This window comes from Sinohyriopsis cumingii, chromosome 11 (genome assembly GCF_028554795.1).
Source record: "Sinohyriopsis cumingii isolate HCF-2022 chromosome 11, ASM2855479v2, whole genome shotgun sequence".
NCBI classification, from domain to species: domain Eukaryota; kingdom Metazoa; phylum Mollusca; class Bivalvia; order Unionida; family Unionidae; genus Sinohyriopsis; species Sinohyriopsis cumingii.
The window spans coordinates 24,598,055-24,617,803 of NC_142971.1; the positions used below are offsets into that span (position 1 = coordinate 24,598,055).

The 19,749-nt window shown below is 37.1% G+C and overlaps 1 protein-coding gene across 4 annotated transcripts in view; it reads left to right on the forward strand.

The window, feature by feature from the left end:
- The window catches only part of LOC149787795 (receptor-type tyrosine-protein phosphatase R-like), a 160,566-nt gene that overhangs the window by 69,704 nt on the left and 71,113 nt on the right, over positions 1 to 19,749 (forward strand). For all 4 annotated transcript variants that reach the window (XR_016424101.1, XR_016424103.1, XR_016424102.1 and 1 more), the window contains exon 4: positions 11,494 to 11,658. Coding sequence is in view for 1 of the 4 variants with exons in the window: in XM_089974000.1 (XP_089830126.1) it covers positions 11,494 to 11,658 (165 nt within the window). In the remaining 3 variants the exon portion in view is untranslated. The remainder of the gene's footprint in view (positions 1 to 11,493; positions 11,659 to 19,749) is intronic.

Consider the following 19,749-nt stretch of genomic DNA (forward strand, 5'->3'; position numbering starts at 1 on the left):
AAGAGAGACAGATCTCTATTACTAGACTCAAAAGTTCTCTCCATTATAGTTCTCACAAACCGTAATTTGACTTTTAATTTGAATTGTGGGATCCTGAATTCAAGCATAATAGGCTGGAAAGTTCCAGATCTGAAAGTTGACCCTTGACCCAATTGGACAGATTTGGGAAGGCCAATTGAGTAAAAGCTTTGGATTTAATATGCCTCAAAGGAATTGCCTCTGGAAACCTTGTTGACGCACACATAATGGTCAACAGGTATTGGTTACCTGACTTCGTCTTAAGTAAGGGACCAACACAGTCTTCCATAATTCTACTAAATGGTTTGTCAAAGGCAGAAATAGGTTGCAGATGAGCCGTAGGTATCTTCTGATTGGGTTTTTCTACCATTTGACAAGTATGACAAGATCTACAGCATTTACCAACATCACTTTTGAGTTTTGGCCAATAGAAAAGAGTCATGGTCTTGTGATAAGTCTTATCAATCCCTAAATGACCAGCCAATGGCATTGCATGGGCCAGATTAAGTATTTCCTGTCTGTAAGGTTTTGGAACTACAATTTGATAGTTCAATGACCACTCATTACTAGCAGGTACCTTGGGAGGTCTCCATTTTCTCATAAGAATTCCATTTTTAATGAAATAACAGACAGGTACTTCAATGGCTTCATTTTCACTAATGGCCCTTTGAAACAAACAGGAGATCTCATGATCTTTTTCCTGTTCGATGACATGTGATTGTCGTTTGTCACCCATATTAGAATAAAGAGAATTAGTAGTTAAAATACCTTCTGATTGATCCAAACAAAGAGTGAAAGTGACCTCATCAAAAGCCTGACCAGTACATGTGTCAGTTAAAGGAATACTTTCCTTATCAACATCATTCTCAAGAGCTTTGTTTGCGATGGCTCTGGTAACTGCACAAGCTGGGAATAAATCAGGGAATTCTTTTTCAATTGGATCGACTTTTTGATCCAAGCAAGGCTTGTCAGTTACAAGAGGATAAGCCACAACCTTGTCTCCAGCTAGGTTGTTGCCTATTAATAAATGAATGACCTCAATGGGTTAATTAGACAATGTTCCGATTTTCACTGGTCCTGAGACAGTCTGATGACAAATTTACACAATAGAGAGAAACATTAATAAAGCCGCACTCTACTCCCTGAATAAAAACACTCTCTTTAGAAGAAGACTTCTCAAAAAAAGGCAAAGTACCTGACAATAAAAGACTCTGAGAAGCTCCTGTGTCCTTTAAAATTTTAATAGGGATAGGATTGGCCAAATTACCTAAGAGTGATATAGAACCATTTGATATGAATGATTCATAATTATCCATAAATAAAATCAGACTGGGGTTTATTAGACCCAACACATATATTGCTTTCAATACATGACCATGACCTCTTAGAAATAAGAGCATTTGGAATAGCTCTGTCTTGATTCTTTTGCTTTTTTTTCAGTTTGTAGCAATCAGAAATAACGTGTCCTTCTTGCAATAGGTACACATAGGAAGAGTCAAGGGTCTTTGATTAAGCTTATCTGAAGCTTGATATTTAGAAGTTGTGCCAGTTTGAGATTTAGAAGCGCTTGTATTAGGCTGAAATACTTTTGTGCCAGAAGACTGTTGAGTAGAAGTCTTGTTTAAAAAAGAAACTATGAGTTAAATAATACTCGATCAGCAGCACGAGCAGCATTTTCCAAGGTTTCGATGAAGTAATACAAGTTGTTTGAGACTTTCATAATCTTGTTCAACTTTCTTGGCTAAGACCATCTATCAAATAACTGCTCTTTTTCTCTAGCAAATTCGACATGAGTTTGTCCAGCTTCTTTTTTATAGTTTCAGAATTGTTGCCAATAAGCTTCAAGGACTTAATCATAACCCCGCAAGATGCATTCTTTAACCATATCATAATCACCTCTTTGGTGAACTGACAGTGAGTGATAAATATCACTAGGTTTACCAATAAGTACACATTGTAATAATTGAGTCCAATGCTCCCTTTGCTATTTCAGATTTTCAGCAACTTTTTTAAATTGAAGAAAATATTTGTCTACATCTTTTTCTCTAAAAGGGGGCACTAATGTAAAATTCTTTTCAACATCAAAACTTAAATCTGGATTTGAAGTATGAATGTGCTTTTTACTTGCCAGCTCCATTTCTTTTAATCTACATTGATATTCACTCTCTTGCTTCTCTTTCTCCAATGATAATTGTATTTGCTCTTTCTGTAACTTTATTTTGTAACTGCATTTGTCTTTCTTTTTCTCTTTCTTCCTTATCTAACTGCATTTGCATCTGTTTTTCTTTCTTTCTCTCTCTCTCTCTCTCTCCTCTTTCTCATATTGTAACTGCATTTGTTTTTCTTTTAACTGCATTTGTCTTTCTTTCTCTTTTTATTCCATATCTAATTTCATTTGCATTTGTTTTTCTTCTTATCTTTCTGAAGTTGTAGCTTCCTCAACTACAATACAATCTTGTATTTTAATTCTAATTCCTTTACTTTTATGTCAGAGTCTGATAAAGACTTACTGATTGAAACCAAAGCACTTTTGTCCAAAAGATTATTTTCTACCAAATACTGGGCCAAAATATTTTTTATTTCTTGCTTCGTTAAGGAAGCCTTTACCTCAGAAAGATAATATAGACACTTTTACTTAAATATTAAACTGAATGGTACGGGTATGTCCCTATGTTCTAATAACAATAACGGGCCCTGCTCAAATGTTGAGCAGATTGTTTCCTATATTTTATTTTCAACATGATAAAGATGCTTGCATTTTTATTGTTCATGTATTTGCACAACAAGAATGTTACCTCAGTAAACAAGTATCACAACTGGAATATCTTGTTTCTTTCAGTAAATAAGGAAATACTTAAATGATAACTTCCATCCTTTGTTTATTCATGTGTAAGTCAAGTTTTGTGGCAACAAAGGGACCACACCACTACTATAAAAAAAAAATGTCAGCAAAACAGTCTTTGGGGCAGTGTGGCCACAAAGAGACCTTGTGGGATAAGCACATCGAATGCATCAAGTACTCCAGGTGCACTTGGAAAATAATAATAATAAATAATAATAATGAGGACTTTGTATAGTGCCTAATCTTTAGAAGCTTTAAGCGCTTTACAACATTAGACAACACCTATAAGATAAGAAACATAATAATATTATTACAAAAACAAACAACATGAAATTAGAAAAACATTAAAAAATAAAAAACATGCTGAGAATATTTCAGGTAGGAAACATTATTAGGTCTTTTAAGTTTGTTCTTGCAGTCGAAATAAGTGAGATTTGAGAGACTTCTTGAATGTGATCACTGTGTCTTTGTGTCTAAGTTCAGTGGGCAATTCATTCCACGTTGCTGGGCCCTGGTATGCAAAAGAACACTGTCCATATGACTTTGTTTTCATAGTGGAAATAATGAGTATACGATTGTCAGAAGAGGAGCGTAAGTATCTTGCTGGTGTGTACACATTGGTGAGGTCAGATAGGTATGTTGGACTAGAGTCCGACAGTGAAATGTAGCACAGATTTTGTGTTTGATTCTGGATCGAATGGATAGCTAGTGTAGGGTACAGAGCAGTGGGGAGGTGTGCTCTGATCGTGGTACTCTAAGTATGATCCAAGCAGCTGTGTTTTGAACTTTTTGAAGTTTCTGGAGTAGATATTGAGATGAACCAGAAAAAATTAAGTTACAATAGTCCAGTCTTGAAAGTACTAATGAACACACAAGTGTTTTAGTGGCATCAACTGAAAGATATTTGCAAATTGAGCTGATGCATCTCAGCTCAAGATATGCAGCCTTGCATATGTTCATGACATGTTGGTGCAGTGTGAGAGTACTGTCCAGAGTAACACCTAGGTTTCGTACTGATTGTGTGAATTTAATGTTGGTGTTACTGATATTTATTGTTTGAGGTAAAGGATGTGAATGAGAAAGTCTTTATGTTGTGATCAGAATGGCCTCAGTTTTATCATCATTCATCTGCAGCTTGTTACAAGTCATCCATGATTTCACATCAGAAATGCACCTCTCTACACCTTGGATGGTAGCATCAACTTCAGTTGGGTGGCTAGATTTGTATATTTGGGTGTCATCAGCGTACAATTAGTGAGACACTGGATGATGATCTATGACACTTGAGAGCGACTGAGTGTACAGAAAAACCATTGTACCATTTGTGATTTGTGGCCTTTTGGCACCTGGAATCATGCCGATTCCAGGCATACCTATCAAGGACGGAAGAACATTCTGTCTTCTTCATCTGACTTTTCTGGCTTCTTTTCCAGATATCATATGTTATGACAAACATTTTCAGGTGCTGTTGAAGCCCCTCTAAAAGGAGGGTCTCGATGTTTGAGAAACTGTTCAACTTCCCCATGTATGGAGATGACAGAAAGTTGTGTCCATAACAGTGTTCGCTCTTAAGGTAGCAGGTTGCTCATTCTGCTGGGGAGGTAGAGCACTGCAACCACGTGTTAGAGAGGTAGAGCACCATGATGGCAGGTTGCACCCTACCATCGTGGAGGTAGAGCACTGATAGGTTGCACCCTCCCTCAAAGGAGGCTGAGCACCGAAACTGTTGGTTGCACCCTCCCTTTAGCACCAAATTAGCAGGTTACTCCCTCCTGTTAGGGAAGATGAGCACAGCAATTGATAATTTTGCCTCTGGCTACATGTTTGCCCCATTTGTTCAGGAGACAACACATTGCACCCATGATGCACAGAGTGAAGATGAGGTATTCTTTAGCATTCATTGACCTCTTACTTCTCTTCCACATTCATGTATGAATGAGGAAATATCAGGGAGGTTTTCACAAGGCTAAAATAGTGCTTGACAATGTAGAGGGCGGTCTGTTCTTCTCTCTATGTCGAGACCCCATATCTCTTCTTCAGGGTATTGCGTACACTCCCGAAGTGGCCTGTTAAACCTCCTACTTTGGATGCTGATGCAGCCAAAGTGAGTATTTCTTCGGGATCCTGGGCACGCTTTTCCATCAAAACAATTTATGCCATGGAACATAAAACCAGGTTAATTGTAACTATAGCTTCACATGTGCTGGAGTCTGTGACCAAAACATCCTGGCATGGCGCTGTATGTTGCCATGGCATTATTGGCAAAATTTCTGCAAATACGATGTGATGCTGTATTAGACTCTTTGAAGGTCTTGCTTAACCACAGTAAAGACTTCCTAAGGGCTGCTTCTCTAGAAGACAAGACCCTTTTTGGGGGCCTCAGTCCTACCATGGCTTCTCAAGACTTGCTCAATCACCAACATCAATCTTTTACCTCAACTTCTGGTCAATTGCAATCGACCAGGAAATGAGGTCAAGCAAATCATCCTCAGGGACCTTCTGCCAAATTTTTCAAGCAGGCACAACCCCAGTCCTATCCACAAATTCTTGCTAGAACACCTCCCTCATCAGGTCCACAGTGCCCAGGTCGCCACAGTTCCAAGAGGAAGTTTTCTAACCCACTTTCCTTTCCTACCAGGGCAGAAAGGGTTGGGGCGAGGGGGCAGTCTAGCAAATTACCCCCTCTCCTGCCATGCATCCCCTTTCCAAATGTTCCAGTAGGTGCTTGCCTAGGCATTTTCTCAGAGGCTTGTTCAAGCATCATAAATGCTGGTTGGGTCCTGTCCATTGTATACGAGGGTTATTGACTCCAGTTCGGGAACAACCCCCACCATCAAGGATCCCCATTTTCTTTCCCCAGCCCAATCTGGTAGAATTAAGGGAAGAAGTGCACACCCTTTTGCAGAAAGGGGCATTTGAGAGGGTTTTAAATGATCAGTCTCCTGCCTTCTACTCTCGAAGCTTCCTGTTCACCAAGAAAAGCAGGAAAGTTTTAATCATTATTGATCTCTCCCTGCTCAACCAGTTTCTGTTGGAGGAAACCTTCAAGAGGGAGACAGCCTCAGTCTGGAACACTCTACCGTTGCGATTGGGCAGTCTCCATCAGCCTACAGGATGCCTATTTACACGTCCCCATATTTCCTCCGCACTTCAAATATCTTCATTTTTGCCTAGACCATGAAGTTTTTCAGTTCTAGGTTCTGCCATTCTGAATCTCTTCCACACCAGTCTTCACCCACATTATGGAAGTGGTAATGGCCTACCTTCGAATAGAGGGAACATTGATTCTCCAGTATTTTGATGACTGGCTGATTCACCATTTTAATGTTCAGACCATTCATCAGGATCTGTTCTGCTCTTGGTCCACCATAACTCAATTGGGTCTCCTACCCAACCTTGAGAAGTCGGAACTTGTTCCATCAATTTGTTTACATCAGGATGAACTTCCTTATTAATCAAAACTTGGTCTGGGTTCCCCTGGATTGGGTAGATTGAATCCTGGCTCTCCTAGAGATGCTATGAGCAAAAACTGTTTTATATGGTCACCTTTATCTTTCCATACTTGGAAACTTGACTCTTTTTGCAGAATTGGTTCATTTAGGACGTTTTCACATGCAGGATGCTAGGTTACCTCAGAGAGATTCTCTATCAACCCTGATCCTGCTAAGACCAGTTTTTCATCACCATTTGCTTTGGTGGATGAATTGAAACAGATTCCTGATGGGGGTTCCCATGCATGCACCCAATACCCATACCTACTTGTTCGCAGAAGAATCAGATTGAGGCTGGGGATCCCATTTAGAGCTGGAGGGCATAGTTATCCACAGTTCCTGGACTCGGGCTGAATTGTCTCTCTGCATCAAGAACCTAGAAATGAAAGCAGTATTTCTAGCATTGCAAGGGTGCATCGACCTAATAAGGGGCCAATGTGTCATGGTCTATTCAGACAACATGTCTGTCTTAGCCTACCTACGATGTCAAGGAGTCACACATACCCCTTATCTTTTTGTGGAGGTCTGGATCATTTTCATCTGGGCAGCCTCAGAGAATGTCGCAATCTGAGTTCACCACATCCGGGGCAAGATGATAGTATTAGTGAACAGCCTGTCCAGAACAGACCAAGTCATCCTCATAGAATGGTCTCTTCACCACTCAGTAACAGAGTCCCTGTTTTCCCGTTGGGGAAGACCTCTGGTGGATGTATTTGTGACCAAACTCAACAACAAACTTCCCTTTTACGGGTCTCCTGTCTCAGATCAGAAAGCATGGGCAGTCAATACATTCAGCTTCCACTGGGATTGCCTATTCGCATATGCCTTCCCACCTTTCTGACTGCTTCCACAAGTTCTGCAAAGTCTTCAAACTTCCACAGCTTGGATCATTCTCATTGCCCCATTGTGGCCCCAACAGTCATGGTTCAGCGATCTCCTAGACCTCTTGATAGATGGACCCAGGTCACTACCACACAGTAGGGACATCCAGTCACAACACAAGGGATCCCTTCTCCACAACAGCCCAGACATTCTCCACCCTCATGTCTGGCTCATCTCAAACAATCTCTCCACCAGAACAAGTTTTCAGACAGAGTCACCAGTTGCATCATTCAAGCCAGGAGAGCTTTTATGAAGCCAGCTTGAGGATCTTCTGTGATTGGTGCAGTAGCAAACACGTTGATCCTATCTCCCCATCTGTAACTTCCGTTCCTGATTTCCTTTTGTTCCTTTTTGAGACCAAAAGATGTTCAGTATCCACTATCAAAGACTATTGAGCTGCTATCTCCAACACACTTAAATTCTTGCACAGCACAGACAGCAATTCAGATCTGCATCTTGCTGATCTTATAAAGTTTTGAGCTACAGAGACCTGTCTCCCACTCCCTTGTGCCCAGATGGAATCTTTCCTGTTTTCTTTGGTCATTAACCAAAGCAACTTATGAACCATTGAGTGAAGCTTCTTTTTTGATCTCACACTCAAAACTGTTCCTTGTCACCTTTGCTTTGGTGAGATGAAGCGAAATTTATGCCTTGTCGGTTGACTCTAGCTGTCTTAGGTTTCATTACTATTACTCTGTTTCCCTTCTCTGCCAACCTGATTTTCTTGCAAAAAATCAGTTACCTTCATTATCCCCCTTACCCATAGAGATTCAGTCTCAGTAAAATATGCTCATGGGATGATCAAGATAGACTTTTATACACCACACATACTCTTCACTTTTATCTTAATGTTTCTAAAGCAAAAAGAAAAGGTAGGAAATGTCTCTTTATCCCTATTAAGGGTTCTGTAGACATTTCAGCTGCCACTATTTTCTGGTTGATTGTCAAGACAATAAAACGAGCCTCCAAGTCTCTCACCAATCGAGATCTCACCTTTAAGGTTTGAGCAGTTGCCACCTCATGGGCCTACTTAAACCATTCCTGTCTGTAGGAGATCATGAAAGCAACTTTTTGGCTCTCCCATAATACCTTTTCCTCCTTTTACCTCTTCTCATTAGCACAATGGAGTGCAGGCATATTTTCTTTAAGTCCCATTGTTATGGCACAGTGTGTTACTCAGAGGACATGAACATTCTATAGAAATGGACCTCTCCATCTATGTTAAGTCCATTTAATTGTTTTTGATCAGTTTGACATCAGCCTACCCACCTTAATGACAAATTCAGCTAAGCCAGGTAGTACAGGACAAGTAATTGCTGCATTAAAATATAATTTTTTGTTGTTGGGGGGAACTAATTTTAATTATGCAATTCTTGTCATGATTACCGAATACCATCCTCCAACCCCACTCTGATATCTTCTGTAATTGTCGTCTGTGAAAAGATGACATATAGGTGCATTTACCATCTGCACATGACCATGCGACAGACAGGTGTGCAAAAGGTCCACTTTGGGAAGATGTATTCACATCATATGAATGGTTAATTTTTAGTATGAACATAGATTAGCTAAGCAATAGCGAGAGGTAAGATTTGAGTTGTTAAAATTAGTTTTACCTCCCAAAAAGCTACATTTCATGATCACTCAGCAAAAGTTACACATGTAAACTAATTGAAGTGAGTGCTGAATATAAATAATTCTTCAGTATATTTTGTGTTTGTATTCTGGTTCTAATCCAAATTACACTTTTGCCAGTTATAATAGCAATAATTATGCTTGTATCTCTCGGGGGTTTGGCAGTAGAGGTATCAGCGCTTTTAACATGACAAGTTTTTGAGGTAGGCAACTAGTTACAAATCTGGGTTATTCAGCATGATGTGAATGATTGTTAAACAAAATCTGATTTCACTTTGTGCCCCGAAATAACCATTATGTTGTAGCTTGAACCTTGCATTGAGGAAGTAATATAAATGCATGTTTAAAAATATCGGCTACTTAGAAAACCCAAATGGCTGATTAACAGCATGGCTCATCTTCAGATGATAATTTTGTGTGGCAAATACTGACTGATGATAATGGTGATGACAGTAAGTTTTCAAGTTATGAAGTATATCAGAATATTCGAACTGGGAAAGTGTTAATGGAGATACCGGTGAGTGTTTTTAAGCCCCAAAATGGTGTTAAATACAAGTCCAGGGTAATGCGGGATAGACAAAAATAGACTGAATGCCGTTAAATCCCTTACAGTATTATTTAAATGTAGAAAGGCAGAGAACCAAGACAAATTAAAATGCAGACAATTTAAAAGTTAAACACAATTTACATTTCTTAAACAATTTAGCTCTGTGGGATCACATGATACCAAAATATTCATCCAGGTTAGGGTTCAGATAAACTGAATGAATAAGAATGAAAACAATGAAATTAAGAAGTGAAGTTTTTTGTTTTTTTGTGTAAATACCTACGTCTGAGCAAGCAGACAATGCTTTCAGCTGTTTATCTTTGCTGTTAGTGCTGCAGCAGTCATATGTTCTATGACAAATGTCAATGGCACTATGTTGTATGCATTGAAATTACATGTAACAGCAGAGACATTATCACTGAATACCAAAAATAACATGTCCTTCATTATTCAGCCTCACCAAGTGCAATGGGTAAAATGCTTTTAATAACTAGATGATCAATAAAGGAATTGGCAGAAAAGTTATTTACGAAGTTCTTGATTATGACACTTGATTTTATGCTGCAAGATTTCTAGGAAATAAATATTGTGCCCAGAATAACTGATTAAAAGTTCTAAAGATGGGTTGAATGCAGTTATCCATTGCAGTTTACAAACTATCAGCCTGCAGAATTTAACTCTTTATACACGTAGCTTTGATCTTTCATGAAAGCTGAACCAGGTCTTGTCAACCATATACCCACAGTCTGTCACTGAAAAGAGGAAGAGTTTGGTGTTTTTTAGCAAAGAAATACAACACAAAGCAACATCAGTTATAAAATTTGGTTATTAGTGCTATGGCACATCAAGGGAAAAGATAATTTAATAGCAGATGCACTTTCCCATGTATAGAAATATATTATTTCATATACACTGTTTGTAATTCATAAGAGTACCTCTTACGTTTTTCTTAAAACTCGTGTATTAATCTATGGTAAAAAGAAAGCTTTATCATATAAATCTTTCTTTTTTTATGGGGGAAGGTGTTATGTATATCTGATTTAATTCATATTTATTTTAATTTAATTGTTTGTCAGTTTTAAATTTTTTATTCTATTATATGCTATTATAATGTAAATTGATTCACTAGAGATGATACTTTTTCAGAAAATTGTTTGACCTTGACTGTTTATAAACACCAGGTGGTGATCTAAATACTGAACTTGTTTCAGAACTTGTAGTTACCTTCGTAAACAAGTTCTATTTTATTTTAAAATGATTGGTTGTTTCCAAGGTCATGATGGGACTACATGATTTAAGATGTAAACAATTTTTATTTTTTATTTCTTGGAGTAAAATGATTGGTTGTTGACATGGTCATTTTTGGTATACGTGACATAAACACGATCATGTGACCCCCCCATTTCAATTTCGCAATTCCGGTTTTTCCATTATGCGCATTTGTTTATTTTAATAGAGATGCTTTGAGAAAGATTTCTCAGTTTTGGGCTTTTTATACTGATATCAAGTTATTTTGTTGTAACCAGATTTTAAGTATTAATTTTCTTCAAATCAGTTGGATTTCAAAAGGATTAATTCTTTTTTCTCTGGAAATATTTTGCAGAGTGCTCACACAGAAATTTTGTAAAGACATTGCTTACAAATTTAATTTTGATTTCCAACACTGGAGTGCCATTATTTGTATTTCTACAAGAAACTGTAGATAAGCACAGTACTGACTACAGCATATGTCATCGTCATCCATCTTGGATTTTCCATCAGGATTCAAACTTGATATTATTTGAACAATTGTTACTAGGTCTTTTGCAAAATAATTCGTGGATTACCGGCATTCTTAGATTATTTTTGGATTTGATTCTTGAAACCATAAGTTCATCCCTTTTTTTCCTTTTTACAGAATTTATCCAGGAAAATAAATTATTTGTCACATTTTAAAAAGCTTGTTGGTTTTACTCTTTCTGTGTTACTGTTTATTTGAGCCTAAACATGTAACAAGAGGTACTGAATATTAGAGGCATAATTATCAAGTTTTGTCATGTAATGAAATACGTAATTATTCAAGTCTTTTTATATTGCAGTACCATGGAAACGATGTGGAAATGTTTTTTGTTAAGAATGGCCATAACTTCATTATCTTCACGTTGGATGACCTTTTACTAGCACGAGGGATTGCCAATCCAGTGACACTGAATTCCATCAAACATAAAGTTCCGGGCCTTAACATCACCTCCATCTATTCACAGGTATGCAATAATGATGATGCAACAAAAAATGGGACTGCTCGGTGGCCTTGTGGTTAGAGCGTCTGCTTCGGATGTGATCGGTCATGGGTTTGATTCCCGGCCGAGTCATACCAAATACTTACAAAAATGGTACTTTAGCTACCTCGCTTGGCACTCAGCATTAATAGGTTAGTGTTAAGACTGGTCAGCCTGGTGTCAGGATAATGTGACTGGGTGGGACATCATGCTACATGTCTGCGGCATGATGCCCCAGTGCTAGACATCACTATAAAATGTCACACTGCAGACATCGTGGCAATATGAGTGAAAAATTGTTAAAGCTACATTAAAAATCCAAATCACTCACACACGCACAAAAAGGCGTGTTCGGTCAGCTGACTGACCTTGATTTTTGTTACCAACCCTAGCACATTTTCCCCCCATTTCTTTTTTTGAAAAAATCTAAGATGTTTGTTTAAAATCCCGAAATTGAATTGATCTGTGAATTAAACTGAGCCAGTTTTACCCAATACTTGAGGTGCCTATTATATTGTATATACTAATTATTATATATATATATATAGAGAGAGAGAGAGAGAGACTACCTACCCTAATTTTAAATCCAGTTCAGTAGGAAACATATTTTTATTTGTCTGATGATGATAATGACAATGAAAAATAAATAAAGATCTACTGCACTTTGTAATAGTAGGTAAACTTCATTTATAAAAAGAAAATCAAATGTGTCAAAATTTAAGATACTATGCAGCATATCACAGGGTTAGTTTCTGTGTTTTTCAAAATATTTCATCTAAGTAAAAGCATCCAATAAAAGAAAGAAAGAAAGTAGGAAAGAAAAAAAGGAAAGGCAGTAATATATTATCTGTGGATTATTCACATGGTAGAGGAAAAGTTGTAAAATTTCCATGGTGCTGTAATATATATTGAAAATAGGATGGACCACACAAGAGCAGACATCTGTTTTCAAAAGCTAATTATTCTGTTATCTTTAATTTGTGTGTGCCTCTTTTAATGTGCTGTATTTGTTTTAGGCCTGCCATCTCACAGTAGCCCAGCTACATAACAGCTTATGTTGCTTTATATTTGACAAGATAAAAAAAATCAATTTTATTGGATATTACATATGCTACGGCAAGAAATCATAAATGCTCATGATAATGTTCAACAGCATGAGCTGTAAATATTTACACATAGTGTCAATACACATTTTATTGAAAACCCTTTAATACTTGTGAAAACTTGCTCTTGCCACTGTATGTATTTACATATTGTAATATTTTGGAGCATTGTGAATATGGTAACCTTTGCACAAAGTTTCTTGTATCCATTGCTTCAAACAGAGATTTCTTTCTTCATTTTGAACCACTCCGATTACCTAGTTGTTAGAGCGTCTGTCTTTGATGCAGGAAGTTGTAGGTTAGAACCCCAGTCGAGTCATAGCACAGACTTATAAAAATTGTACTAGCAACTGCCTCGCTTGGTAAGAGGTTATTGTTATAACTGGTTGGCCTGGTATCAGGATAATGTGACTGGGTGGGACATCATGGCACATGTCTGTGGCATGATGCCCCAGTGCTGGACTTCACTTTAAGCTGTCACACTGCAGAGATCGTAGAGGTATGACTGAAAAACTCTTAAAGCTATGTTAAAAATCCAAAACACACACACACACACACATACACTTTTGCTTTATTTAAAACCAGGGAGTGAAATTTATCCTACTGCAGTGGTTTTTGCAGTAACATAAAAGAAAGATGGAAAGGATGCTGATATATTTGTGACCTGTATATTCAGGTAGCTGTCCCTGTTGAGCAACCCAAGGTAACCAAATGGTGTAAGGTGAGCACCTTTACAGACAACTGATATCTCACTTCTGTCCATGTTTGTTCAGGTCTCAGGATCAGCCAGGGAGGGTATGTGAGAAAGCTTGCCAGTAGTTTCCCTTGGGTCGGTTGTTCTTCCTGGGGTTCTCCTGGTTCTTCCTCTACCAAATATACTGGCTGCCATATATAGTCTGTCATGTGCTGAAAAACAGCATTAAACCCTTTGAAAACAGGTCAGTCTTGCCTTAGGATCGAACACAGTTAATTCTGGTTTTCAAAAACTAATGAAAATAAACATGAACTGAGGTCGTAGTACATGAAGTTAAAGGGGATTGTACATCATGCACCATGTACCACTTGCAAGACTTGAATAAAGTTTGACAGTAATGAGTAAAGTCTCCAACATGCCAAGAATAATCTTCATAAGAATCTTTTAAATGTGTCCTTTTGCCAAGTCAGACCCAGTTAATAATGAAAACACAAGTGATTAAATGTAAACTTGAAGATGGGTAATACCATCAAGTGGAAAAGCTGGGCCATCACTTAACATACACATTACTGGTACCAATGACGAAAGGTAAGTGGGAAGAAAGTAACAGAGCAGAACTGTGAAGTTTACACACTGCCAGCAGAAATGTCTTGTATGCTGATGTACATGTAATCTGGGCAATGAAATTTGCATCATACAACTTTTTTTTCTGAGTCCTTGATTGTATTGCAAAGACTTTCAAAGCAATATTCAAATACTTGAGGGTTTCAGTACGAGTAGAACAAAACTCTCCTGTCTGCTATCAGATGGCCTGAGGCCAGCCTTTTTGATGTTTTGGTGTTGTGTCAGAAATTCAAATAAGTACTTCACATTTCGGCTTGGTGAGACAATCCAGACACAGGTGATGAAAGCAAATGGATCTTTTGATCAGATATGGTCCCCAAACACATGGTGCAGTTTGATGCAGGTTGTATAAAACTTTGTTTTTTGCTCATACAGATGGAAAGTCAGTCATTAAAACTGTTGTTGAATCCATGCATATTGATTGCTTAGATGTGGAATTTTTAATTAAGAAGTGATAAGTTTTCTGAAAACTTTTGAAAGATAGAAAGGCTTTGTTGATACAAATATGTGTAATCTTCACATTTTGCAACGTCTTCAACAAGGACATAAATGAATAGGACATCAAATGGGGGCTACAGACTTGCATGGATTGCTCAAGGACACTGTAGGTAGGAGCAAGGATTACAAGGTTACTCAACTAGAGTTTGGTCATCCAGAAGATGTTGTCAAGCATGAACCATTTGGCTGGCTGAGTATTGGACCAGCATTCCAACATATAACTGGGCATTGGACAGGGATCCAAGAGTATGTGTCTGGTTTGGACAAGAATTTAAAGACGGTGCCAAGGAGTATAAACTTAAAGAGGGTTAGAGGAGCAGCAAGATGACATAAATCAAATTATTTCTTCTGTCAGCATTACTAATGCTTGAGGATTTTCACTGAATTTCAGGTAGATGTACCAGTGGTACACATTTTGTACAGTAAAATGACATTCATGTACACCATTTTGAAGCGGTGCAGACATTATGAATGCCACTGTACCAAAAGTCCGTAAAGGCCTTGATATTGGGATACAGTTTCAGCTTAGTGGTAAAGACATTCTTAGTGGAGAAGCAAGGAAGGAACTAATAAGAAGACAGAGCCACAGTACAGAGACATTGTGGGAATCCAGTCATTGCAATATTGAAATGCTTTGTGAACAGGCTTCCATTTGAATACAAGCTAATTAAAGTACTGGCTAGTTTTTCTCCAGTTGGAAGATTTGAGAAAGCTTCTGTAACACTTGCAGAGATTTTAACAAGGCAACAGCACCTGGACCAAAAAATGTTGTTACATGTACTAACATTATTGGAAGTTACATCTATATCCGACAGATGTTCATTGAGTTGATGGCTGCTGGAGATGGGTGTTTGCCAAGAAGCAGGGCAGTAGAACTTAAATACAATTTCTTCCAGCAGATATTAAGAAAGATTTGTTACTACCTCATGGCAATACTGATGTAGGAATGGGTCTCTCAGTGTTCTTACAGAGGAGAAAAATGCCATAGGAAACATTAAATAGGATAGTCAAGATTAGTGCTCCTATGGACAATCAACCAGGGAAATTTACACCAAACAGGGAGGTATTTAGGTATTCAAAAATGGCCCTCGGCAACTACAAACTAAAGCTTTGAGTAGGAAAATGCTGAAATAAAAGACGAATGAGATTGCTTATTAATTTACTTTTAAGATAGTTGAAAATAATTTTAACATCTCCTATGTAATGTACTCCAGTTAAACCATATCATGGAGAATTTTCATTTCAAGTGAAGGCTTATGGAAGTAATGAAGTTGGCATATTAAATACCAGGTCATATACAGAGTTCTCTTACTGATCAATGGATTTTACTTGCTAAACAGTAACTTGTTTGTCCAAAAGAGGGACATGTTCAAAACACTGTTCTGGCTGGCCACCTGTCGTAAGGATCACTGTGGAATGAGGTTGATTATTAATCCCTGGCTAGTGAAGATTAGCTATACAGTGATTGTTAGATAAGTCAACAAGATTTGTTTACTCATAATACATAAAACATTTTAAAAACATTTAAACCTAAAATTCATGTGACTCGTGCATAGAATGCCTGTGTCCATTCAGCTATATATTTGCGTTATGGTATAAAGACATTTAAGGTCAGTCTTGTTGACCTTTAGTAGTAATAAGGGAACACTTGGGGTCATACTCTAAAAACATTTTTTGAAATCGTCCTAAATAAGAGGAATGTGAAAAACTTGTCTAGTCCAAAAAGCACTACTACTTGTCTGGTATAAGTTTGTTCAGTCCCAATTGTCTAAACAGAAGGTAAATACTGTTGTTGACTTGCTACTTTATTCACTTGCCATAAAATTTATGAAGAGATGATGAATTGGACCTCTTTTCCTTGTTGACCTATATAATCCAGGCAAGCACAGGCCAGATACTGATTTTTAAAACTGTATCATATGATGTAACTGGATAAAACAATATCACAGGCCACATCTGCCGCAAACCATATGGTGAACATGTGTGATTTAATCTGTAGAAAAGCCAGGCAAAATAAACCCAAGAACTTTATATCCATATGCTTGCTATCTACTGAAACTTGAAAACTGAAACAGACTTTTGTCTATAAGTTATGAAATGTATGAAATTGAAAACCTGATGAATGTTCATGAAGTTTTGCTCTCTTATTGAAGTAAATAGTTTTAGTATTTTAAATGTTTTTGTTTGTTTTTCCATCCATCCATTATCTTCATTTTGATGTCATTTTCATTTCTGGGTCAAAACTCAAAACAGTTTATCACTGAAATATGGTACTTTGTTTACAGTTATGATGAATATGTGTCTTTTGCTATTCACAGTTCTTCATTTTTTAATAACATCAAATAGCATTTTTAGTTTCTTTCACAAACTCGCTGTCTGTTGACCACTGATAACATCTGCTGTGATTATTTAACTTCACACTTAACAGCCTGTCTATAGGTCTCTGGTCCAGATTTCCCCCTGAATCACTTTATATTTTGCAAAGAATGGAGAATGTCATCTGTGTAGCAGCAATAGAGTGTTGTAATGACAAGAAAACTGCTAAGCTGGCAAAGAAGTTCTAGCTTCAGTTTTCTTTTTGCTGGGTTTTTAAGGCTACTGACTGCTCTCCAATATTCTTCCACATTATATTCACCCTGAGAATGAAAGATTATTCTGATTCGTCAAAAGTTTAAATTCATCAAATGACTCTTCGTGTAATGTAAACTGATGGCAATGGAAAAAAGAAGCATGCCTGCAAAACATAGCATCCTGAGTTGTTGAGAGAGACCATGACACGAAAAGTTTAGATACAGGTTTAAAAATGTATAGAAATGGGAATGGCTGGAGCGAAAAGTTGACGGAAATTTAGTTGGTCAGTTTATAAGAAAATTGAATGCTATAGGACTTGCATTTTGTGACCTTTGCAAGAAAGATCTGAATTAAGGTAATCACGGTTGGAAGAGTTTGGAACAGCATCTACAAAAGAAGCTGCATACAGAAAAATCGATGCTCAGAATGCATCTGGAAAAAGTACAATCAATTACTATAAGAAGAAAGATTTCTTGCATGAGAGAACAGATGGAGCCCTCTGTCAGAATATACGTTCTACATGTTGCCAATACAACCAACAGCTTGAAAAGAAAAAGGCTTTCTTTGAGAAGGAGAAAAATATGATTGCACATTGAGCCCAAAAAGTCAGTGGTGACTAAAAGGAAGGCTAAAGAAATCTTCGCCAAAGCTGCATAAAGAGCTCAACTGGTTTGCAGACAGGTTGTGTCCAGTGGAGAAATAGACAAGTGAATGTATGGGATTATTTGTATTTAGTTGATATACTTGGGTGTTTATTTTACAGATTTGTTATGAAAAGAGAGGAATATAATATGTTTGCTGCAAAAATGTACAAATTATTGTGACTTAATTATGATGTGAACACTGACATGCACATGAAAAACTTCAGCGTCATTAGTATCGGAGAACAAATTCATGTGACAATAAATATTGTGAAATTGTTCAAGTCAAGTAGAACATTTTTGGTAAATTTATTAGTTTTTCAAATGATTATTTTGTTGTATATTATGATCATTAGTTGCACCAGGAGCAGTTTTTCATGAATGTAAAATGCTTTTTGGGCCGGAGGCCTTTGGCCTCCAGGACCCCCAGATAAGGGGAAGCACCCCTCGAGACCCTGTTGGGAGAGGACCCACAAAACCCCCTTAAAAAATTTTTTGCTTTTTTTATGAAAGACCAAAATCATGTCTGCGGCTTAGATCCCAAAATCTTTGGCAGATTTCAGATTTAAAAAAAGAGATAATTGATTTAGATATGAAATAAACAGTGAAACAATACATTGTGTATTGTTTTATGATTACATGAATAATTTATCCTAAAATTAATTATCTTCTGATGTATTGTTATCTTATATTTTATCTAGGGATTGAATTTAAACTAATTTAAGTGCATGAAAACTTCAGAAAGTTTATGAAATACAAAAGACACCATTGGGAGAAAGTAAATGTTTTGGCATTTTGCCATGTATTAAACAAAATATATAAGATCTGTCTTTGAATATTCCCCTTAAAACATCTTGAACAATACAGTAATAATTAAACATAACAACAGCAACAAATTTTTTTGGTTGCTATAGTGTGTCTGCCAAAATCATTTATTATTGTCTGTCTCTTCGTCTTATCTCTCTGCGACAAAGGTCTGCAGATTTTCATCAAAGGATTTGAAGACATCACATCCACCTTTTATTTCTTTAAGACTACAAGTACCTCAAGAAAATATCCTGCATTTAGCTTTAAAAGCCCCAAGTTTAGACAATAAGGTAATCACTTAACTTTTATACACATGTCAACTGTTAATTAACAATTTTAATCTGATTGCTATGTCACATATCATCGCACAGGTGAACTGTTATGGTGGAACATTTCCAATCACCAGCACACTGGTTCTGGCAGGTTTCACTAATGTGTTGACAGAACATGAAAAAATACCATGTTTGAGGTGGTAGTTAAATAATTATTGAATCAAACTATAAAATGGTGTGTGCTGTAGACAGTCATTAAAAGAGTACTTTTGGCCTGCAGTAGGTAGAATCAAATGTGTGCTAATCCCATTTGCTCTGCCACATATCACTGTATTATGTTGATGTACTGATGGAAGATTTCCAGTCCCCTTTAGACTGGCTCTGGCTGGTTTCTCTGTTGTGTTGATAGAACACATAAAAATACCATGTTGGTTGTTTGGGGGGTAAAATTTTTTTAAAAAATTATTTTAATTTCAAAAGTGATGGATCTCAACTGTAAAATGATATGTGCAGTAGACAACATTTAAAGTATCTTTGGCCTACTGTCAGTAGAATCTCGTGTATGCAATTGTCATAACACTTGTAAGTTAAAGAAGATACGAGGGACTCTAGCTTGAAGTAGGTAGTATTATTTCAGTTAAGTAGCGGATGAAATATCATTTAGCATAACAGTTTCTAAAATTTGTCAAAAATATTACAGATTTGCCATCAAAAACGGCCACTGTTAAAAAAAATAGTTAAATCTTAAAATGACAGTTTAGAAGATTTGGATCAGGATTAGCAGTAACCTGGCATAGAGGCCTTTCAGGTTTGTACAAATCATGCTGAACTGCCTTCAGATGTGGCCGCAGTTACAAAAAACTAAT